At 36.2% G+C, this 25,459-nt stretch overlaps 1 protein-coding gene across 1 annotated transcript in view; it reads right to left on the bottom strand.

The window, feature by feature from the left end:
- Positions 1 to 4,726: 4,726 nt before the first annotated feature.
- The window catches only part of LOC141567812 (carboxypeptidase Q-like), a 131,811-nt gene continuing 111,078 nt past the window's right edge, over positions 4,727 to 25,459 (bottom strand). Inside the window, exon 3 of the mRNA XM_074316340.1 lies at positions 4,727 to 5,250. Within this exon, the coding sequence (XP_074172441.1) occupies positions 5,087 to 5,250 (164 nt within the window). The 3' untranslated portion in view covers positions 4,727 to 5,086. The remainder of the gene's footprint in view (positions 5,251 to 25,459) is intronic.

Genomic DNA, 25,459 nt, shown 5'->3' on the forward strand with positions numbered 1-25,459 from the left:
CCTATGATTTTTTTTTCCATACTGTCTTTAATCAGATTTTCAGAGTCAAGATTATACTAGTCTCACAAAATGAGTTGAGAATTAAGCCTTCTTCTATACTCTGGAATAATTTTGTAAAATTGAAATTATTTGTTTATGCAAAGTTTGGTAGAACTTGCTTATAAAACTGTCTGGGCCAAAGAATTGGGGAGAAAAGGACATTTTAAACTAGTGATTCAATTTCCTTAATGTTTCTAGGGTTATTAAAACATGCAGTTTATTCATCAGCTAACTTAGGTAATTTACATTTTTCTAGAAATTGGTCCATTTGTTCAAGGTTCCAAATTATTGGTGTAAAGTTTTTCATACATACTTTTATTAGTATTTTCAAAGAACCAACTCTTGGCTTTGTTATCCTAATAAATACTTATTGTTTATTTCACTGATTTGTACTCACATTTATTATTTATTTCCTAATTTTTTCTTTGGGTTTATTCCGTTATTCTTTTTTCCTCTGTAATTAGTTAACTAATTATTTTGCCTCTTTATTTTTAGCATTTTGAACTTTAAATTTGCCTCCTGAAGGAATTGCTTATCTTCATTCTGCAAGTCTTGATATAGATGTGGTCTTTGTTCATTGTGGGTTTTTTCTTTTAAAATGTATTATTATTCAGTTGTAGAAATGTTTTAATTTCAATTATAATTTCTTCTGCGATTCATGGGTTATATGGTGTCCATTTCTTCATTTTATTAAGTCATTTCTTATTTTCCAAACTCATGAGAGTTTTTAAAAAGTTATTTTTGCCATTGTGGTCACTGAACATAGTATTGAATTTGTTGAGCTTTTTTTTCATTCCATTATTTTTTTGGGTAGGGGTGTTTTATTGTCATACTCAGCTTCTATTTTTTAAGGCTACCTTAGAAAATTTAACATTCATATTTAACTTAGCAAAGCCTAAAGTTAGCAATAAAACTGAAAACAACAAAGGAACAAGACAAACAAATGAAGAAACAAAAACTCATAGACACAGACAATAGTTTTGTGGTTACCAGAGAGTAAAGGGGGAGAGGGAGTGGTAGATGAGGGTAAATGGGATCAAGTATACAGTGATGGAATGCAGATATATGTATGTCTAGTTGACCCAGAGGGCCTGAGTCTTTGACTGCAACTGCCTCTGGAAAACTATATTGTAACTGGCTGCTCAGCAAGCCTTGTGTGGGGAAGAGAGCTTTCCCTCATGAGGCCTGCCAGGCAAAGCCTTTGTAATTGCCTGTAGCTGGGCCTGAAAGGTCACACACAGATTTTTCCTAAAGCCAGACTCTTCATTTCTTCTTGTCTATTAGTCTTCACTCTAGGATCATTTAATTTTTTAATTAACATTTACAGATTTCCCTTAGTAAAGGTCTGCTAGTAGTAAACTCTCAGTTTATGTTTTTCTGAAAATATCATTTTTTTCTTGTTCTTGAAAGGCATTTTTGCTGAGTATGGAATTTTTAGGTTGATAATTGTCTTATCATGGTGAAGCTATCATTCCACTGTCTTCTGGCTTGCACTGCTGCTATTATTTAGAGTTAGCTGTTATTGTTGCTCCTTTTAAGATAACCCATCTCTTCTCTCTTGCTTCCAAGATCTTCTCTTTGTCTTTTGTGGCCTGTAGTTTCTCTATAATAAGTTGATGTAGATTTTCATTTATTCTGTTTGGAATTCACTGGGTTTCTTGATTCTGTGGATTGATATATTTTATTACTTCTGGAAAGTTTTCATTGATTATTTCTTTAGGTAATTTTTTGTTCCAATTTCTCTTTTTGGAATCCTGACTAAACCATATTAGATGATATAACTCTTTGATATTTCTTAATCTTTCATTCAGATTTTCCTTTTCGTGCTAAATGCTCATTAATTTCTTCACTATTATCTTTCAGTTCATGAATTCTCTCATCTGCAGTTAAACTGGTTCTCTAATTTTTATTTTTTTTATTTTTTTATTGGGGAAGGGAAACAGAACTTTATTGGGGAACAGTGTGTACTTCCAGGACTTTTTCCCAAGTCAAGTTGTTGTCCCCTCAATCTTAGTTGTGGAGGGTGCCGTTCAGCTTCAAGTTGTTGTCCTTTCAGTCTTAGTTGCGGAGGCGCAGCTCAGCTCCAAGTCCACTTGCCCTTGCCAGTTGCAGGGGGCGCAGCCCACCATCCCTTGCAGGAGTTGAACCGGCAACCTTGTGGTTGAGAGGACGCATTCCAACCAACTGAGCCATCCGGGAGCTCAGAGGCAGCTCAGCTCAAGGTGCCCTGTTCAATCTTAGTTGCAGGGGGCGGAGCCCACCATCCCTTGCGGGACTCGAGGAATTGAACCGGCAACCTTGTGGTTGAGAGCCCATTGGCCCATGTGAGAATTCAACCGGCAGCCTTCTGGGTTAGGAGCACAGAGCTCCAACCGCCTGAGCCACTGGGCTGGCCGCTGGTTCTCTAATTTTTAAATTTCACTTAATATAGTTTACATTTCTAGAATTTATATTTTGTTCTTTTTACAATACTCTTGTTCAATTTTTATAGTATTTTGCTCTCTATTTTTTTTTTTAAAAGATTTTATTGGGGAAGGGGAACAGGACTTTATTGGGGAACAGAGTGTACTTCCAGGACTTCTCCAAGTCAAGTTGTTGTCCTTTCAATCTTAGTTGTGGAGGGTGCCGTTCAGTTTCAAGTTGTTGTCCTTTCAGTCTTAGTTGTGGAGGGTGAAGCTAGCTCCAGGTCCAGTCGCTGTTGCCAGTTGCAGGGGGCGCAGCCCACCATCCCTTGCAGGACTCAAGGAATCAAACCAGCAACCTTGTGGTTGAGAGCCCACTGGCCCATGTGGGAATCGAACCTGCAGCCTTTGGAATTAGGAGCACGAGGCTCGAACTTCGAGCCACCGGGCTGCCCCTCTATTTTATTTTCAATTCCTTCTTTTAGTTTCTTAAACATCATGGACATTGTTTTAAAAAATTCTCGATCTAAAAATTCCAATATCAGAGGGCATTTGTGGGTTATTTCTGCTATTTTCTTGTTTGGTTTGCTCTAGCTCAGAATGCTACGGGTCCTGTTTTTGTTTTTTCACTTTTAACTGTGAGTATATATTTCTTGTAATGTTACCTGTGGGAATTTCTTTGAACCCTCCACTCAGCACTTATTCAATAATGGTAACTTCCCTGTGGTCCTCCAAGTTATTTTTCGTTCACCATTTATTGAGGTATAATTTTGGGGGCCCCAATTTTATTGGGGTTCTGTAGTATCCCTAATGTGGCAGGCTCTGAGATTTGTCTATAGTCCCCTGGGCCATAAAAGGCTGTGAAAATTGGATTTAAGTTTACATTCTGCAAATTTTTTCAAAGAGAAAGATGGTTTGATGTGCACACTCTTCATGCCTCCACTTAGCTTTTTCCTGTCTAATATTCTTTACCTTTTAACCCATTAATTCTTATGTTTAAGAAAGTGTTTCTCAGATGTTATTTAATATTTTTAGTTTGCAGTGTAGGGATCAGTCAGTATTAGTCTGCGGCCTTGCCTGAAATGAAAGACTTTACTGTGTCCTTCAACCCTTTTAATTATTACTATTAATAAAACTGATACTTATCTTTTTCTTCTGGGAATTCAATTACATGTATATTAGACCACTTGACATCTAGTTACATGTATATTAGACCACATATATGTTAGCTCACGACTCTTAGATGAGCCACTTTTGTGTTTGTTTTCCTTTGCTCTTTCTTTTCTTAGTGTTTTAATGTGGATAATTTTTATGGACCTGTTTCCAGCTTCACTGATTCTTTCCTCAACCTTTTTCTGTTCTGCTGATAAGCCAACAAGGAAGTTCCTCATCTCTGATGTGTTTTTATTTTAGCATTTGCATTTGACTCTAAAGTTTTCATCTCTCTATTAAAAATCTCCTTCTCTTCATGTATGTTGTCTACTTTTTCCAGTAGGTCTTTTAACATATTAATCATAATTACGTTAGAGTCCCAGCCTGATAGTTCCAACATCTAGGTTACCTCTCAGTCTAGCTCTCTGACTTGCTTTAATTCTTGACAATGAGTTTATTATTTATTTATTTATTGCATTTTTGGGTGTATCTTATAATTTCTTATTGAATACTGTACATTGAGTGTAGAAGAATAGTAGAGATTGTCCCCAGAGTGGATGGAGATCAATATTTTTGCTCTAAAGGAACTTGTGAAAATTATTTAGTTTCTCTGAGTCTCAATACTTTTATCAGCAAAATGTGAATAAGCCCCAACTTCATAAAATATTATATGAAATATACAAAACATAAATGTAAAATAGTATTATCATTTATCTGCTGATAAACCCTAGTACTCTTGTTTAATATAGCAATGGGATTATACATACTTGATTTTTTTTTTAAACTTTTATTTACTTAAGTGTGTTTTTCTAGGACTCATCAGCTCCAAGTCAAGTAGTTGTTTCAATCTAGTTGTGGAGGGTGCGGCTCACAGTGGCCCATATGGGGATCCAACCAGCAACATTGTTGTTAAGAGCACTGTGCTCTAATCAACTGAGCTGACCAGCTGACCCTTGATTGTTTTTCCCCCTAAATGGTGACATCTGTTTTTTCTTTTAATTGAAAATCCCAACTTAGTTTAAAAATCCTAGTAAAAGTACAAATTATAAAGCCAAATGCCTCCGTACATTCAACTAAGACTGTTCTACAATTGTGCATTCCTCTACTCTTTCAATAAATAACATAAACCAAAATTAGTGTCACTGTATTTGATTTAATGTTCATAAATATACACATAAAAATTGGAGATCTTCCAAAGATTTACCCAGTATTTACTTTCAAAATAGTTACAATATTTTTTATATAGGTGGTACAAAGAAACGCCCCCACTATGATTCATACTGTATATGGATTCTATGTGGGGATTGGAATCATTCCTTAATCTACAAAGAATTTTGAAACTATCGAGAAAGATGATAATAATAGATAGTGTGAAAAAGTATGTGCTTTGAAAATGCATCAGATGAAATTATTAGGTGAAGAAGGGTTTCCTGAAGCTGAAGACCCAGGATTTCTGGCCAGAAATGGCAAAAGTGCTTTCTTTCTTTTTCCTGCTAGGATCTGGGCAACATTTCTTCCATGTCGGCAACGACGTAAGAGACAACAGCCCAAACAGCGGCAGCAACATTCATCTGCTTTGGATCCATGACAGTAATGGTGTCTCCACGGGAGTGATGGAAGGAGAAATACTTATATAAGTCATCAAGTAGACTGGCTCCTGGGAAGAAAAGAGGAAGAATTCTTAATGAAGTATTTTGACAAACACTGCTGAATAGTTGCTCAGAAACCATTGCCAATCATTTCTACTTCATTCTTGCCTTCTCCTACTATATAGGCCACAAGGGCAGAAGAGTTACTGTCCCAGCCTCTCTTGCAGCAAGGAATGGCCATGTGACACCATTCTGACTACTAGGATATGAGTGGCAGACCATGAGAGAGTTCTATGTAAGTCTTTACTGACAAAAAACTCAGAATACCCTAATGACACATTAAAGATAGATGAAAAGTTTGAAGCTACATGGGACAAAAAGCCCACACACTAAAAATGGCAGAGTGGAAAGACAGAAGGAGCTTGGATTTTGAGAATATTGCTAACCCTATGAACAAGCTCTGCACCTCCTACTTCTGGACTTCCTGCTAAGAGAGTGAAAATAAACCTTTATTTGTTTAAGTAGCTGATACAAATGTCTTCATATTTATAAAACAAGACAATATCTTTCTTTGTATCTGCAAGAGTGCCAATTATGTACCTTCCTGTATACAAAGGGATGTCAGTACTCCTTTACTCATTTGCCCTCTCAAATTGTTCATTTACTTCCCATGAAATTCCCTGGCAACCTCCAAAGGCACCAGTAGAAGTCTCTGGTCCACTTAAAAGCTTTCTTCTCACTCTAGTGAAGCTTTTCTCTAAAATAATTTCAGTCATGGATCAGAGCCTCAGGGACTCTTCATTGTGTCACATCCATCCTTCAAAACCTGCTGGGCCCATTTTATGGATTCCACTGTAGTTGTTTAGTCTATTGCCTTATTTATTTGTTTGAATACTTACTGTTTTATTGTGAAATATACCATCATACATAAGACTGTAGAGAATATAAATGTATATTATCAAGGGTGACAATATAAAAACTATTCATATGTCTAGAATTCATTGCAAGAAAGATATTACCAGTCCCTCTGAAACCTATTTTTTGAGCTATGCCCACCACCCTTTCCACCACTTGTAGATACATTCCTCCCTTCAGGGGTCACCATCCTGTTGTGATTCTGTGTGACTTGCTTTTTGTACTCATATAACAATTTTCTGTTACATGCTGCTATCAGCATTCTCTAGGGTCTAAATGTAGGACTGAAATTGCTGGGTTATAGAGTATGAGTGTGTTTAATTTTATCAGGTAATTCCAAAATGTTTTCCTTTTCAATTTATATTTCTACTGTCACTATAAGAGACGTTCTCTTGCTTCACATTCTCTCTGGCACTGGGTATTGTCAAGCAAATTTTTGCTAATCTGGTGGGTGTGAAATAATGTCTCACTAGGCTTTAATTTTTAAAATTATTGATGGGATTGGACATGTTTTCATATACGTATTTTTCTGTCATTTGTGTTTTCTCTTTTGTGAAATGCTTACTTGTGCCTTTCGCCTATTTTTCAATTGATTTGTTTGTCTTGTTTTACTGTTTTGTAGTTCTTGATATATTTTAGATACTAATCTTTTGTTGGTAGTGTGTATACATCATATCCAAATTTGTGGCTCTCTATTCTGTTTATTATGTGTTTTGATGAATAGCCATTCTTACTTTGATACAGTTGAATTTATGAACTTTTCATGATTTTTACTTTTTACATCTTGTTTAAGAAATCCTTCCCTATTCTAATATCATAAAAATGCTCTCTGATGTACTAAAACTTTTAAAGTTGTGACTTTCATTTTTAAATTCTTCATCCACTTAGAATTGAAATTGATTTTTGTGTACAGTAGGCTTTATTTTTATTTGCCATTTGTCTCAGCAAAATTTATTGACTTAGTACATCCTCCTTTTCCACTGATCTGCAGTGTCAATTTTGCCATATATCAAGTTTCCTTACATGTGTGGGTGTATTTTGGAGATTTCTAATTCCGTTCCACTGGTCTATTTGTCTATTCCTGTGGCAATACCATAGTATTTTAATTACTGTTGCTTTCTAATCCTCGTTTTCTGGCAGGGCAAGTTCCCTTACTTTCTCCTCTTCCTTCTTCAGAAGAAGTATCTTATTATTCTTGACCACTTGCTCTTCTAGAAAGTTTACAATCATTTAAAAATATTATAAAAATATTTTTGGATTTTGATGGGAATTATGTTAATCTCAATTTGGGGAAAACTCACATTTAATTAGGATATTGTGTTCTTATTCATGAAAATGGTGTGTTGATAAGTATTTCTGTTTATTTAAATCTTCTGTAAAGTCTTTAAAGTTTTGTAATATAGTTTTGCATACCTTTTATTAGTTTTCTTGCCTCCATGGCTTATACTTTTTATTGCTAACTGTAATTATAAATTTTTTTAAAAAGAGCATTTTCTGTTTGTAGCTATCCATTTTTAGCATTAAAGATATCTGATTCATAAAATGCCAAGTGTTCATTTATTTTCCTACACTCTGGAATAGTTTGTATAAAATTAGAATGATTCATTTACTGGTTATTTTGTAGAACTTACAAAACCATCTAAGTCTGATGCTTTCTTTATGGTAAAAATTTTAACTAATGATTCAATATCTTTCCTGGTTATTGGGCTAATCAAGTTTTGTATTTCTTCTTGAATTAAGGTTGGGAGTATATATTTCTAGGAATTTGTGTTCTGCTCAAATATTCAAAATAATCATCAAAAAGTGGTAAATAATAACTTGTTTTTGTCATTTTTTAACGTCTGCGGCATCTATAGGGATGCTCTTTTCATTCCCAATATTAGCTACTAGTGTCTTCTTTTTGTTCATCAATCTTGCCAGTAGTTTGTCAGGTGTATTAGTCTTTTGCACACAAAAAAAGAAGTCAATTTTTTTTTTTTGATACTTTCTACTGTATAGTAGTTTTTCTCTCATTGATTTTTACTTGTATTTCTACTATTTCCCTCCTTCTTTCTTTGGGTTTATTCACTTTTCTAACTTCCTGAGGTGAATGCTCAGTCTATTACTTTGCAGACTTTCTTTATCTTTAGCATAAGAAATAAAGCTACAATCTTCCCCTTGATACAGTTTTACTATCAATATCCTGCCAGTTCTGATGAGTATTTTCACGATCATTCAGTTTTAAATATTTACTAATTCCTACTTTGATTGTTATCTTTGATTCATGTGTTAGAATGTTGTTTTTTTTTAATGAATTTAGTGACAGGTCACTTTTCCAAATTATTAACATTTAGGTTAATTCTTTTTTTCTTTTTTTTTTTTTTAAAGATTTTATTGGGGAAGGGGAACAGTTCTTTATTGGGGAACAGTGTGTAATTCCAGGACTTTTTTCCAAGTCAAGTTGTTGTCCTTTCAATCTTAGTTGTGGAGGGTGCCATTCAGTTTCAAGTTGTTGTCCTTTCAGTCTTAGTTGTGGAGGGTGCAGCTCAGTTCCAGGTCAGGTTGCCATTGCTAGTTGCAGGGGGCGCAGCCCACCGTCCCTTGCAGGAGTCGAACTGGCAACCTTGTGGTTGAAAGGACGCATTCCAACCAACTGAGCCATCTGGGAGCTCAGCGGCAGCTCAGCTCAAGGTGCCCTGTTCAATCTTAGTTGCAGGGGGCGCTGCCCACCATCTCTTGTGGGAGTCAAGGAATCGAACTGGCAACCTTGTGGTTGAGAGCTCACTGGCCCATGTGGGAATCGAACTGGAAGCCTTCAGAGTTAGGAGCATGGAGCTCCAACCGCCTGAGCCACCGGGCTGGCCCAGAATGTGTTTTTTAATTTTCAAAAGTATGGGGCTTCCCTAGTTATTTTTTCATTGTTGATTTCTAATTTAACCATTAGAGAATGTGGGCTGTATGATATAGATTCTTGGAATTTTGTTTGGGCTTTTGTATGATTTATTATTATAAATGTTCCATGTGTTGAAAAGAATGTGTTTTCAGTGTATTGCAGATGTCCATTAGATCAAGCTTGTTAATTGTGTCTTTAAATCTTTTAACTCCTTATAGATTTATTGTCTATTTGATCTATTAATTTTGAAAGAGATGTATGGAAATGTCCCTCCGTGATTTTGGATGTGTTTATTTTTCTTACAGTTCTGCCAATTTCTTTTTTACATATTTCAAAGTTATGCTATTAGGGGCACATACATTTAGAATTATATCTTCCTGGTAAATTGAACATCTTTATTAATATGTAGTCTTCCTCTTCATTTGTAGTAATGCTTTTTGTCTTGAAGCCCAGTTTTTCCTAATATTCAATACAGCAACTCCTGTTTAACCTAGTATGTCTTTACCTATCATTTTAGTTGCAGTCTTCCTCTGTCCTTATGTTTTTAGGGGTTTCTCTTATAAATAGTTTAAAATTGAAGTTTAAAAATCTAGTCTAAAAATTTTTGATTTTTAACTGGAGAATATACATACTTTATGTAGATAGTGATTATTATTAAATTCGATTCATTTATACGATCTTAGTTTTTGCTTTTGATTTGTTCATTTTGTTTTCTAGGTTTTTTTTTTTTTTCTGTATTTCTTGCCTTTTTTTTATTTGATTCTTTTTTCCTCCTCTCATTTCTTCTTTTTCTGCCCCCACTCTACGAGTTTGAAAGTTACACACTTTGTTCTAATTCTACCAGTGGAGACTTTAGAAATCATAGCTCATATATTTATCTTAATAAATCTAAAGTTAATCAATATCTGATATAAGGACACTAGGGCCCCACGTTTTGTCTCCTGTCCCACATGCACTCACTGCTCATTAAAACCTGCACTCTAGAAAAACAGGGACTGGCTGAGAACCTCAGACAAATTTTAGGTTCCAAAATTTTCTTTTCCTTATAGATTCTCATGTTACCATATTTCACCTCTAAGGAGTCCTCTTACTTTGCCTCCTGCTAAGCCATGGGATTAGTATATCTATGAATCTCTGGTCCACCAAATTGCCAGAGCACTCTTCTCCCAATCTTCTGCTTCCTGTTCTGTGCATTAGATACTTCACTGTTCCTGAGCCCTTTGCTGCCTCAGGATGCTGTCTAAATTTTCTCTACCCCAACCCAACTTTTAAAAACTTTGTGCCAAGGTTTTCCCTTATCTATCCCCCAAACTCCTTGCTCTGGAGCAGAATTTGGATTTACCTCCATTCATTCATATTTAACACTAAGTTCAGCCATAGTGCTATTAAACATAACACAGCCATTGAGGCAAAAAGGAAGTGTAATGCAAAGCTCAACTGTCAGCCATGACAATTAATGGCTCCAATGGCTGTCAGCAAATATCCAAAACAGGGTGTATTAAGCTACCAATACTGTCAAACCCTTCACATATGTTGAGGAGGGTTCTTGTTCTTCACTGATTTTTCTTTCTAAATAAGTAAAATATGTTTTCTGTTAGCCTAGTAGCTCAGAAAGGATGGGCTCTCACCATCACTCAGCCTGATAACATAAAACCTTCAGTATGTGGGCCCTCTAGAGCCAAGGTCCACAAATGTTCAGAAGGTTCAATCCAATTCAGTTGGATAAATACTTGAGTTCCTACAATAGTCTAGGCAGTAGGCTAAGGACTGAGGTGGATATAAAGGTGAAAAAGATACAGTCTCTACTCTCAGAAGCTTATTCTGCAGTAGAGGCAGAGAAAATGTGTCCACAGTAGTAATACCACAGTCAGAATATACTGAGTGCTATCAGGGAAGGCCAAAGAAAAAATGGTGCATAGCTCATGTAGTTAGACCCCTGGACTAGGTTTCCTTGCTGTGTGCTCTGCATACTTCTCTTATGATAATCTTCACCATCCTTTGGTATAATTGATTGTTTCAATTCTGGTTTTCTACTATGTTGTAAATTCCCTGAAGGCAAGGTTGGTGTTTTGTTCCCCATTTTGTCACCAATGCCTATAACATAGCACCAAATAGAAGATGAATGTATATTGTTGAGTGAATGAATGAAATCAGCAAATTTTATGAATAAATTGGTCCTTGAGGGTACTATATCAGTCAGAGTACTTATAGTAAACAGATGGGACACTACAGGAAAGTAACTTCGAGAATTTAATGAGAGAATTATTTACAAAGCGTAGTCAGGGTTAAATAAAAGCAGTAAGGGATGCTGAAGTGCCCCTGGCAAGCAACACGTACAGCCATTGTCACTGGCAGATCTAAAAGGCAAAGAAGAAAGCAGCTATAGCTGCAGTTAGAGCTGTGGGAGAGGGCCACCAGAAGACAAGTGTGTTTAAAAGAAGCTAGGGAATCATCAGTCCCCTGCTGTGCCTCCCATCTCCCACGGGGCCTCCCCTTGGCCAAACCCAATCATAATCCAGAGGTCAAGGCTGATTTGTTAATGCAGTCGATAACAGGTAGCCTCCAGGGCACTGTCTAGGGTAGGAAATGGGAAGGGATGATATGGAGTGGTAAAAGAAACTATCCAGCACAAGTACTTAGGATAGCAACAGACTGAGATGGGGCACAGACATTCCAGGTGAACTGTGTATGTGAGTATTCCAGTTTGGGTGATATAGGGGGTTACTTGGGTTAATTACTGGCAGATAAAGTTGGCAAACAACTGTGGAAAGTCCTAAATATAAGGCTGAAAACAGACTAAATGTAAATGGGGAGCTCTTGGGAGCCAGTAGGCAGGAAGGTGGGGAGACTGGAACAGCTCCTTAGGGAAAAGCTCCAGAAAAATGTGGAAGTGGATTTGTGTGAATGATCATGGATATGAGGAGACAGCTGGGGAAGACAGTGTGGGGTACAGGTGACAAAGACCAAGACCAGATGATGACATTCCAGCCTCTAAAATCTCTGGAAAGCATATGGATGACTATAACCAAACTTCCCAATGGAAAGGCCAAAAATCCTTTTTAAAACCAGAAGACTATACCATGAGCTCACAGCACTCAACCAGGGGAGACAAATCTATGTATTTACTTTTGGTAGTGGCTGGAAGCATTTAAACAGAAACCATGACATTTTAGAATTAGTTGAAGCTGGTGGGGAGCATACGCTTTCTGGATTGCAGAGAGTATCAGGTGGATGTCAAATTCATGTACAAATTAAAGATAAAATCAAGGAGTTCAAAGCATGGAAGTCACCAAGAGAGAATGGAAGATGAATCAGAATTGTGAATGTCAGAAACAGGAAAGGACATTTCATTCCAGCAGACAGAATGCATCTCGCTGTTTTCCTCCCATTCCAAGCTTCCTAAAGACACTGTCTGGTGACTGACAGAAAAGTCTCCAAATTCCATATTGAAAAAATAAAGGCAAGAAATATTTGTGCATGCTCTCTCCAGGCCTCTGAAATTTCCTTTCTGTCTTAGACTAAAAGAACTTGACTGCCAGATTGGTGGGAATTTGGCTGCTTCCCCTTAGAATTAGTGACTTAAGGAAGACATTTCCTCAGAGATCATCTAAATTCCTGTGAACATATTACAAAACTAAAACAACTCCAGAAAATTTGACATCACCAATGAGAATGCTGATAACTGCAGGAGATACAAGGGTGGGCCTATCGGCTGCTTTGCAGCTTTTTCTTTGTGATTCCTAGGAGACATTTTAGCAGTGACAGCTACTGATCTAAAAGACCAGCACTGAGGGACAGGCTGCATTTCAATTTCTGAGAGTACCTGACATCCAGAGTGGGGTAAATGTTAACTATCCCTAGGGATAAACTGAACAGGGTCTTTTGACAGGTTTATGAGCTCTGAACAGGGAATCATCAAATGCGTTTTAGAAATAGAAAGCTGGCAAAAAGAAGCCTGCTCTAAAGGCCCAAATTTACCCCCTGGAAACAAAACTACCACTTTATTAGAGCAGTTCACTGTTAGAAAATTATTTCTTAGGGAGGTTTAGAATTTAAGAATGTGAAGACATATCCTTAGCATGTCAACCAAGGAGAAGTTGGACCTAGGCAGGGAAATACAACTAAGAGAAGATAGAACTGGGTTCAAATTCAAACTCTCTTTCTAAATAACTAGGTGACTTTGGGCAAATTATAGAAGGCCACTTAGAGTTATTTTCCTCACTCATGAAATAGAGCTAATGTTACTCAACATTCAAGATGCTGGTGAGGATACACAGGTGCTCAATTAATACTTTATTATAGATGATATATAACCACAAGGATGACCCAACATATCCATAACAGCATGATCATTAATTTTGACTTGAAAAACTTAAAATTCTAATTTAACAAGTCAAAGTTCTGATGATTGTTCTTAAAGATGGGACAGTTGGATCAGGAGGTCTATTGTGTATGACCTCGTTTTGACCCAGGATTGGATTATTTTTCCTTCTCCTCCTTTCCTTCCCCCTTCTTCCCTCTCCTCTCTAAATCTTTTTTGTAAATATTCATTTCAGAAAATATTTTCCAGCTGTGTGACTGGGTGATGATGGTCCAATGAACATTGTGAGAAATATCCAACCTGCCCCATGCTGTTCTCAGCAGATTCTAGTCTTCACAGACAGATCCCAGCACTGACTGGTAGGTGTGGCACATGGGAACAAGACTGAACACCTGCTAATTCCTGGGGAGATGGATGGGTGCACACATGAGGGATTCTCATAGCCCCATTATTGAAGGCTGACTCTCATTCATGTGTAATTAGTGGGTTTTCCTGTACACAAATTAAGCAATTTGTATTATGTGACGTTTTTAACAGATATTTGAAAGCTTTGAAAGTTTGAAGTCTGTTATTTCAGTGCATACATTGGCTGCTGCAGTGTTGCATGAAGAATGCACCCACAGGCAAACAGCTGTGGAAAAGCCATTTCTCCTTTATAAACAGATATTGAACAGTCTGAGGTATGCAATTTAATTGCAATGGGATGTTTTACAGATATTCCCCTGATCATAATAATTATGGCGTTACAAAAGAACATTATGGTCTTATACCCTGTAAGATAATTTAGTCTCCCTAGAATCTATAAAATCTAAAAAATACATTTAAAATTTAATTAAAATTATTATTTCTTTCAGCAAAATTATAAAATGAAAAAACATCATTACCAAAACAACTAGAAAATAAATTCATGATATTTGTAGATATTTAATCTCTCTTTTCAAAAGGGGCAGTTTTATCCCTACTGTATTAAATCTCATTGAAAATTAGAGTGAGAAGCAGCTAATTAATAGCTTCATAACTCATAGTTCTCCAGAAGAGAAATCAACTTTTAAGAGGGAAAGAAAAGAAATAGTAAAACAAAGGATAGGACAGGAAATGAAAAAAAATCCCTGATGAAAATTCCATGGAAAGTATTATAATTTTCGTTTCAAAACTCTCAACCTACCCAAGAATCTTCAAACCTGTGCTAAAAAGTTTCAGGTGTGTCACTAAGCCTCTGCACCTACTATCTCTTTGGAAAACTTGGAGTAGGATAATTTTCTGGGATAACTTTTACTACATAGCTTAGGTCAACACCAACATACCTGGAGGACCTCCAGTTCTCATGTACCTAAGCTCTGTGATAATGATTCATCTTTCCATAAAGTTGAAGAACTGTCTGGCAGTAGTAAGACTAATTCAGCACTGCTACTTGAAGATGGTACTACAGACTATCCAAATGTGGGAATAACAAGAAGAATACTATTTTGTTGAGTGCTTTCTGTGTGCCTATGACTTTCTGAAGATTATTTTATTCAATTCTCCCCATGACCCCATGGGAAAGTGATCACATGTTATTAGCAAATGGAAAATAGACTTAACTTGTCTAAAGTTGTAGAGACAGGAGTCCAACCCAGGTGTCTCTAATCTAAAAACCATACTCCTAACCGGTTTTCTGTACCTTCTCTCACTGCCCTATCCCAGGGAATCTGTAAGCACTTTATCCTCAATGGAAAACCATTTGCTGTTCTGGTCCTCTATCCCCTTTTCTACCTCATGACAAGGAGATGAAAATTTGAGTTGGAGGCATCTTCGGCCATGAAACAGAGTAAAGGCTTGGATTATGTTCATTGAGTGGGCTCAGCAAACCTGGGGCTATGTCTGAAAAGATGAACAGCAGAGCCCCACCGCTGCTCTGGCTAGGCAACACTCTGCAGGGTCTGTCAATCCTCCTGGGAGTTCATGGCCATTCTACCTAAAACCCCCTCCTTTTCTCTGACCACTTGTTGTCCCACTTATACTGCTTTTTGTTTCTTTTTCTTTGCAGTATCTACTACCTAAAATTATATTATTCTTGTAATGCTTTTATTATTTGCTGCCTGTCTTTCCCATTAGAATGTAAGCCCCATAAAGGCAAGGACTTTGTCTTTGTCACCCCAGTCCCCAATGCCTGTCACATAGTAGATGCTTAATAAATATCTGTGGAATCACTGAAGGAATAAATGAAAGAATTATTAAATATCTAATGGGACAAAAGCAAAGATGAACCCTGGCTTCATTCTCCTTCTCTACAGCAACTTTGGTAAGTGAATCCTACTGTCTGGGGATTCTACTCTATGCTCCTGCCTTGGAGAATGACAAGTAGGTTCTCTTTACCAAAAACATGGGATATTTCATATATAAGCTGAGATCGAAATGCTCTATTATGTACTATGCAATAACTTTCTGTACCTTTCACCACTGGTATGGAAATTATCCACAGCTTGAAATAAGGCAAAAAGGTTGGCAGCACATGTTTTCAATGTCATTCAGTTGTGAAGTCCACTCAATGATTTCTAGGAGAATGTACTTAGATTGACTCACAGCTTACTATTGATTAAAGTTCCCAGACTTAGTGATGTAACATGTCAGTCCATAGATTTTTGTTTAGTAGAGATGAAAGTGATTTCTGTCCCATAGAATAGATAATCCCAAAGGTTAGTTGGCCTCTAAGACATTAACCAGTTTCTATCTAACTAGCAATCTTATCCTAGTACTTCTTTATTAAACTTAGTTTCTCAATGCTCTGTAAGTTGGTGTTAATGTCTTACTGATTCTGTCATTAATTAATTGAATAAATTATGCAATGTGTTCATTTTATATTTGCATGAAAATCATGATTTTACCTTCTAGAAAATTATAATTTAATACCTCTCACCTACAAACTTTAAAGAACAATCACATTTATGTTTCCTCTCAAAAGTTAAGTGATTCACAAAGCCACACTCTATGATTTTATCCAGGATTACACAAATAAACAAGAACACTGAAAAAACTGGCCACCAACAGAGGGCTGGCCTTCTGCCTTCTGCCTTCTCCCTGTATGGGAGTGCATATTCTCCAAGTATGAGAAGGACTGGGAGGAGGATAAGTATAAATTTTATGCACATACATAGAGACACATATGTAAATATAAATATATATGTATAATATTGGGCTTGTTGTCCACACCTACCTGCCCCTGAATATCTTATTTCTCTCCTGACCTGACTCACACCTTTCACATGGGAGTCATGATTTTACGTTTTAGAAAATTATAATTTACTACCATCCAGCTACAAACCTTAAAAGAGCAATCACATTCATAGGCAGTACATGTGTGTACATGTGTATTCATAGCTTCATATAGAACTATAGACAAACACCCACACCACTCTCTCCTTCCACCTGGTTTTGCAACACAAACTGATATTGACACTTTTTCCGAGAGGGGTAATTTTGAATCTTACTCACGTTTATGTATCAGCCTCAATTTATTACTCTCCCTTTGTCCATACAGAACTAATTGCCTACTCTTCTTTTATGGCCTGATGTCAATACAGTTCCCACCTGTCTGAGCCGATGTGACTCCTTGTACATGCCTTTCTGCAGTTCTCACCACACCTGGGAGGCGATGCTCACTAAGAAAGCATCAGTACACATTGTGTCTGACTCCGCACACTGTGAGAATAGTCAATGCATATGGGTCTTTGACTTGAAAAGAGTGGGAAGATTGTTTTCAGTGTGGAAAGCCTTAAAGTCACCATGGTTTTTCTATAATTGTGTTCAAATTGACAGATTTTGATTTCTGCCTACAGATACAAAAAAAGTTACAAAACTGCTGTGCAGTAGAAGGCAGGTGTTAGCAGATATAAACCTTTGTATCTGCTCGCCAGCTCCCATTCTTCTGGCAAATACAGAGGATTGGACCAATTGGATGGATTACATGGACATGCTGTTCTAGCCCTACTTCCCATACTAAGTAGTGATAATTCTGCGAGGCTGTTTAGCAGAAGTATCGCAGGAATGCCTGGGCGACACGATAGAACTGGAGTCCCAATTTTGTCACCCACTGTTAAATGATTCTGGTAGTGGAAGCCAACTGGTGTTATGTTCATTCATGAGAGAGGTCACAAGGCAGACTCTATGATCCTCTGACTAGTGATTCTTGCTTCCACATGGCCAGGCATTAATGGGTTATAAAATCTAAGGTTGGTTAGTAAGCACTTAAACACATACTTAATAAGGGAAAAGAGATCATGGCTTTTGTAAGAGGAAGCCTTGGCTTGTTTTTACAATCTTTAAAAAGATAAAAGAATGTTGTAAACAACAAGAAGGGAGGGGTTTTACCTATTCAAAGAAACTTTGATTAAACTATACTGACAGTCAAAAAGGTTGAGTTGCTGTAGGACTGAAGGGGAGGGAACTAACTGGCTATGAGACAAAGAACAGAAACAATAAATATTTCTGTATCAGGAGGTCCACCTGACGTCTGGTATCATTTGGATAATCTTAAGAACCTGCAAAGGCTCTCCCAGTTTCACGATGGAACTCCATGATCCCCCCACTCCCTCCATAAGTAGGACAGGTTAAAAATTGTCCATTTGAAGGGATCTAGTATAACTCACAGCTGATTAAGCCACACTGGGTTACAAAGAGAAATGAGACTATTTTGAGAGGGTGCACCCAATTGAAGATGGAGCAAAGTTAGACGTTGACAACGGTGAAAAATATAGTGAATTTGGCTCAATTATTCTAATATGCTTTCATTTTATTTATGCAAATAGCGTTTTTCTTTCTTAGTCACCTGGCAGGTTCCCACTTGGCAGCTAAATGCAGCCCCTCTAATTGACTATCTGCTAAAGGGATGTGTTTTTTTTTGTTTGTTTGTTTTTACACAAATTTTCTGAAATATGACCTTCTAAAAATCATTATGCAGCAATAGAAAAATAAGCTAAACATGAAAGGCTTTGTGAATTCCCAAACAAAGGAAACTAATGTATAAGAAAGAGCCTGGGAAATCAATACGCTTTTAATGCAAACACATTTCACTTAAACTAAAACATCAGTTCAAGGAATACCCACTAAATGCCAACGCTCATGAAAAGATCCTGGCCCATGACAATCCATTTATAGGGAATGGACAAGGCTGAGATGCAAATTTAACATTTAAATATAGCTAAATTCCCAATGCTATTATGGTTGACCCTCATTAATGTAATTTTTTGGACAATCCTTGTAATGAAGAAACAGTGATTATTCTCAGTCGTCACCCAAAATATAATTACAGTACATTTGATTAAAAGCTTTTGTGGTGAGATAAACTGCAATTTATACATTTCTGTGTATTCTTTAAAAAAAAAATGCCTGATGATGATAAAAGAGCTAATGCTACTTTGTGGGGTAACATGTCATTAGCTGTTCCATCATTTATATTCAAACTACAGAATTATGGGGTAAAGTAAATGGTGCTTGAGATTTGCTGCTACATGCCCTGAAATAGTTTCCAGCACAGAGTTTATAAATAACACCAGGAGCTCTGCTGTTTCACTTCCTGAGTCATTTTTCTTAAAGCCTTTAGAATTTTTGACAAAAGGTGGAAAGGAAAGTAAACTGCCCTTTACTAACTAATTAAACCAGTAAGAAGACCTCAATATGAAGGACATGGAACATGAAGCATGAATTATTTCTTATTTATTTTCATACAGCTGAGAAATAATCTTCCAGTTGCTGTAAATAGGTTAAATGATTGCTCAGGATGATCACAGCTATGTTTGCAATGTATTAACCTTGCACTCATTGCTGCATAGCAACACAGCCACTAGAGATTCTGTCAAACACGACCTGTGTATAAGACTTTTGGAAAAGAGATCATATTCACTCACCTAAAATCTATTGAGCTCCTACTAAATGCTAAGTACCTAGCTAGGCCTTGGGCCTAACTTACAGGTGTCTGCTCTCATGGAATTTCATGGAACTTTCAACCTAGAGTACATTTCTGTGTAAATGAGGTTGACTGGAAAATAAAAAAATCACATACAAAACTCCTTGGGATTGCACAGATGAAGCTTAAAAAGGAAAAGCCCCATTCTCCTCAAGTTTCTGATTTTAATGCAGTAAAGATCGTTTATATGAGCATGTTAGAGAACAGCACAGGTTGTTGGACACGGCATGGTACCGAGACTGTGAAATAGCACTCCTACTTACTGCCTCTGGAGTACTGGTTATGTACAAGGACATATCATTTAAGGATGGAAAAGGTAAAAAAAAATTATAATCATGATCATAGTTGGGATTTACTAAGCACTTTCTATGTGCCATGGCCTTAACTAAAAATTTGACATGCATTGTCTTATCAAATCCTCACAGTGATCCTATAATTATCACCACCCTCATTTTGTAGATGAGTGAATTTAGGCTTAAAGGTCACAATGATGATTATATGCAAAAGAGTCTGGTGGGAGGATCTGTAGACCTTTTGACCTTGTACTAAATTCCTCCCTTCATCTTAAAGATGAAGGCCACAGGAGTGGGGAGTCTTGGCCTCACAGAGTGGAATGAAAGGGCAATTCTATGAATCTGCCATTCTCAGGTGACCCATGCCCACATTACCACCCATCTTTTCTTTTGAGGGGACTTCTTACATGAACCTTTGCTTTATGAAATTCCTTCTATTAGATTTTATAATAGAATGTCTGACTTGTATATTTTCAAAATTATATTCTTCCCTTGCTTCTAATTCAACCTCATATGCTTGGTAATAGACATCTAATCCCACTCTGCTGGTGAACCCCACTGTCTGTAGTCAGTGGATTGTCAGAATGGCTACTGTCCCTCCTAACTTTTTGGGTCATTTCTCTTTGGGGAGAAATGTCTTATCCCCTTGGAAGCTTTCCTTTCACAGAAATAAGAGCTGGGAAAGAACTTCTCTAGTCCAACCGTCATCTAACGTTCGAAACACTTTATAACATTCCTAATACAGGGCTGTTCAGTCTTCTCCTGAACATCTCTGTTGACAGGAAACTCAGGACTTCCCATCCCAATTGCTCTCCAGTAATGCATCATTTAACATGAGCTGAGAGGTAAGTTTTAAGTAAAGAACTGTGACAATTGTACCAAGCTCCTGCCCTTGAGGAGGCCCAACCTGGGGCACTAGGATGTGCACAACAAGAGATAGAACATGAGGTCCAAAGTTCTATAAGAGCTCAGGGGACAGAAAGGTCAATTGCAATTGTGATGCTCAATTAGACCACCCATGTTAGTCTCCAAATTCTTAGATTAACTAAAGGAATTCATAGTACTGTATAGCCATGGGAAAGAGCTAGATAACAGTAAGTGCAGATATTGCTATGTAAAAAACCATTACCTTTTATACATAATTCACATATTATAAAATACACCCATTTTAAGTGTACATCAATCAAGTTTTGACAAATGTACACATGTGTAACTACAGCAATCAAGATGTAGAACATTTTCATCATTCCTAAAAAAGTTCCCTTGTGCCCCATTTCAGTCCATTCCTTCCCATCCTCAGCCTTTGGCAACCACTGAGTTGCTTTTTGTCACTGTAGATTAGATTTGCCTTTCCTAGACTTTCACATGAATGGAATTACACAGTATGAATGTTTTGTGCTGGGCTTCTTTCACTGAGCATAATGATTCTGGAACTCATTCATACTGCTGTATAGGTTCTTTTTTTTGTTGTTGCCATTTTAGTGAGTGTGTGACAATGTCTCATCTTTGTTTTGATTTGCATTTCCATTATGGCTAATAATGTCAAGCATCTTTTCATGTAATTATTGGACATTCATGTATCTTTGTCAATGTAGTGTTAGAATATTTTGCCCATTTTTATTGAATTACAATTCCTTTGTCAGATATGCGTATTATGAGCATTTTCTCATCTATGGCTTACCTTCTTCCTTTTCTTAATGATGTCTTCCAAAGACAGACATTTTTAATTTTGATGAAGTCCAATTTATCAATATTTTGTTTAGGGTTAATTTTTCTGTAATCTAAGAAATCTTTGCCTAACCTGAGGTCAAAGATTTTTCTCCTATATTTTCTTCTAGAATTACTGTAGTTTTAGATTTTACATTTAGGTTTATGATCCATTTTTAGTTAATTTTTATGTATGGTGGGAAGTAAGGGTTAAGATTTATTTTTCCCCCCTAAGGATACCTTTTCATTTCATCACTATTTGTCTTAAAGACTATCCTTTCTTCATTAAATACCACTTAGACATAGTGTATTATGCTGTTTACATATTGCTGAATTAAATTTGTTAATGTTTTGTTAATCTATGCTCATTAAGGATTTCGATCCGTAGTTTTCTTACAATATCTTTATCTCGTTTTGGTTTCAGTGTTATATTGGCCACATAAAATAAACGGAGTATTTCCCTTCTCCTCTGTTTTGTTAAAGTTGGTATAATACTGATATTATTTATCCCTTAATAAAAGCCTAGGAAACCACCTGGGCTTGGAGTTTACACTGAGTAAAGGTTTTAATTTATGAATTCAAATCATTTGATTTATAGGGCTATTTAGGTCTTTTAATTTCTTCTTGAATAAATTTTGGTAATTTGTGTCTTTCAAGGAATGTCTGTGTCATCTAAGTTGTCAAATGTATTGGCGTATGTTTGTTCATAATAGTCCCTTATTATCTTTTCAATGACATAATCTGTAGTTGTGTACTGTAGTCAATCCTGATATTGACAATTTGCATCATCTCTTTTTTCTTGATCAATATGGTAGAAGTTTATCAATTTTATAATTGTTTTCATAAGTCCAGTTTTAAAATTCATTGGTTTTCTCCGTGGTTTGTTGTTTCTACTCTTTCTTATTTCCTTCCTTCTACTTACTTGGTTAATTTATTCCTTTTTTTTTTTTTTTTTTAGCTTCTTAATTTGAAAGCTACCAGTAGATCATTGATTTTAGAGCTTCCTTTTTTTCTCATATAAGCATTTGAAACTCTAAATTTTCATCTAAGCATGACTTTAGCTTCATCCATACATTCTGACATGTTGCGTTTTTATTATCAAGAAGATTCAAAATAATTTCTAATTTTCTTTGCAATTTCTTCTTTGACTTATATGTGCTGTTTAATTTTCACATACTTGGCAATTTTCTAGATATCTTACTACTTTTGGCTTGTTTAACTCCATGGTGGTCAGCAAACATACTTCATATGATTTGAATCCTTTTAAATTCATTGAGAGTGCTTTTATAGCCAAGCATATGCAATAACATGCACTTAAAAAAATACTGTACATTCTGCTATTGTTGAACACAGTATTCTATACTATTAATTTGACAAATGGGTTGATTGCGTAGTCTGAGTCTTCCATATCCATAGTGACTTCCTATCTACTTGTTTTTACCAATTACTGGAAACGAATGTTAAAATCTCCAACCACAACTATGTATTTGTCTATTCTTTCAATTATGTCAGTTTCTCTTCAAGTATTTTTGAAGCTCTGTGATTGAGTGCATTCACATTTAAGATTTCTATGTCTTACTTATGAATAGACTATTTTATTATTATAAAATGTCCTTTCTTCTCTATAATAATATTCTTCATTTTGATGCCTACTTTTATAGATAGTATAGTTATTGTAGTTTTCATATGTTCATAACTTGCTGTATATCTTTTATCCATATATTCTAACCTACTTTTGTCTTTATAGTTAAAGTGTGTTTTGGCAAATAACATGTAATTGAGTCTCATTTTTTTATTCAGTTTGATCATCTCTGTCTTTTAATGGAGGGTTTAGTCCATTTATGCTTAAGGTAACTATTAAGATGCTTGAGTTTCAGTCTACCGTTTTGCTATTTGTTTCATTTATTGTTTTGTTCTGTTCCTCCTTTCTTTCCTTCCTCTTATATAATTGAATTTTTTAAAAGTCCATTTTATCCCAATGGCATTTTCTGATGAAATAACTGTCAGAGATTTGTATGGAATCACAAAAGACGCTGAATAGCCAACACAATCCTAAGAAAAAAGAACAAGGCTGGAGGTGTCATACTCCCTGACTTCAATTTATACTACAAAGTGACAATAATCAAAATAGCATGGTATCAACAATAAAAAAGACATATAGACCAATGGAATAGAATTGAGAAACCAGAAATAAACCCACATATATAGGGACAAATAACTTCGACAAAGGAGCTAAAATCATGCAGTGGAGAAAAGAAAGCCTCTTCAATAAATGGTGCTGGAAAAATTGGAAAGCCATGTGCAAAAAATATGAAGCTATACTGCTGTCACTGTATACCAAAACAAACTTAAAATGGATCAAAGTCCAAAACATTAGATTTGAAACAATGAAGTGCTTAGACGTAAGCATAGGTACTAAACTCAGTGACCATAGGTTCAGAGAAGATTTTATAATTTGATTTCAAAGGCAAGAAAAGTAAAAGCAAAAATAAATGAATGGGACTACAGCAAACTAAAAAGCTTCTGTACAGCAAAAGAAACCATCAACAAAACAAAGAGGCAACCAACTGAGTAGGAGAAGGTATTTGCAAACAACACTTCTGATAAGGGGCTAATATCCAAAATATATAAAGAACTCATACAAATCAACAACAAAAAAACAAACAATCCAATTAAAAAATAGGCAGAGCACCTAAACAAACACTTCTCCCAAGAAGACATACAAACAGCCAACAGATATATGAAAAAGTGCTCAACGTCACTAGCTGTTAGGGAAATTCAAATCAAAACCACAATAAGATACCACCTCACACCTGTTAGAATGATGATACATCAACAAGACAAATAATAACAAGTGTTGGAGATGCTATGGGGAAAAAGGAACCCTCATACACTGCTGGTAGGAATGTAAATTGGTACAAACACTATGGAAAACAACGTAGAAGTTAGAAGTTCCTCAAAAAATTAAGAACAGAAGTACCATATGACCCAGCAATACTTCTTCTGGGTATCTATCCCAAAAATCGGAAAACATTTATCCATAAAGATATATGTACCCCTATGTTCACCGCAGTATTGTTCATGGTGGCTAAGACATGGAAACAACAAAAGTGTCCTTCGATAAATGATTGGATAAAGAAGATGTGGTACATATACACAATGGAATATTACTTGACCATAAGAAAAGATGAAATACTGACATTTGTGACAACATGGATGGATCTTCAGATGATAATACTAAGTGAAATAAACCAGACAGAAAAAGTCGAGAACTATATGTCTTCACTCATATGTAGGATGTAAAATTGAAAGCAACAAATGAAGAAGACAAAGAAAGAAACAAAAACTCATAGACGCAAACAGCAGTTTAATGGTTACCAAAGGGGAAGCGGGGAGTGGTAGAAGAGGGCAAAGAGTGTCAAATATATGGTGACGGAAGGAGAACTGAGTATGGGTGGTGAACATACAATGCAATATATAGAGAATATATTATAGAATTGTACATTAGAAACCTATATAATTTTTTTTTTATATTTGAAATACAACTTTATTCTGATTCTAAACGAAAAGGAATGGGAATGACAGTAACAAACAAGATCTCCCCACTGAATATTGTGATGTGACTGTAGCAGTCTTATATTTGAAAATCAATAAGGAACCAACTGTGTTCCAAAACAGCTAAATATGCAGATTCAAAAAAGGAAGGTATTTTTAACTGCCACACTCATTCTGAAGCCCAAAATCTCTTTCAGCATCCCAAAGATTAAGCAAACGTTCTGTTTCACTATGTAATAAAGTGGCAAACACGCTGCACCACTGACATTACAGGACAGTTGCCTATAAAACTAGACTTTTGATGCTGGGCCCCAGCTTGACTTTCACAGGTCGTCATCCTCATCCGGGAGAGCAGTTGTCTGAGCAACCTCTAGGTCATGCTCCTACTGTGCTGCCAATGCGGGATCCATGACAACCTTTGGTGCGGCAAGGGCAGGCATGGCAACAAACTCCAAGTTAGGATCTCTGATGAGTTTTCAAGCAGAAACATATATAATTTTACTAACCAATGTCAGCCCAATACATTTTTTAAAAAGTCAACTTTATCTCCTCTATGGCTTATTAGTTATACCTCCTTTTTATTTTTTAATGGTTGCTGTAGATTTTACAACATGCATTTTAACTTATTACAGTATTCATGCAGAGAGTACTTCATATATTCAAGAATCTTATA

Source organism: Rhinolophus sinicus, linkage group LG12 (genome assembly GCF_036562045.2).
Source record: "Rhinolophus sinicus isolate RSC01 linkage group LG12, ASM3656204v1, whole genome shotgun sequence".
In the NCBI taxonomy this organism is placed as follows: Eukaryota; Metazoa; Chordata; class Mammalia; order Chiroptera; family Rhinolophidae; genus Rhinolophus; species Rhinolophus sinicus.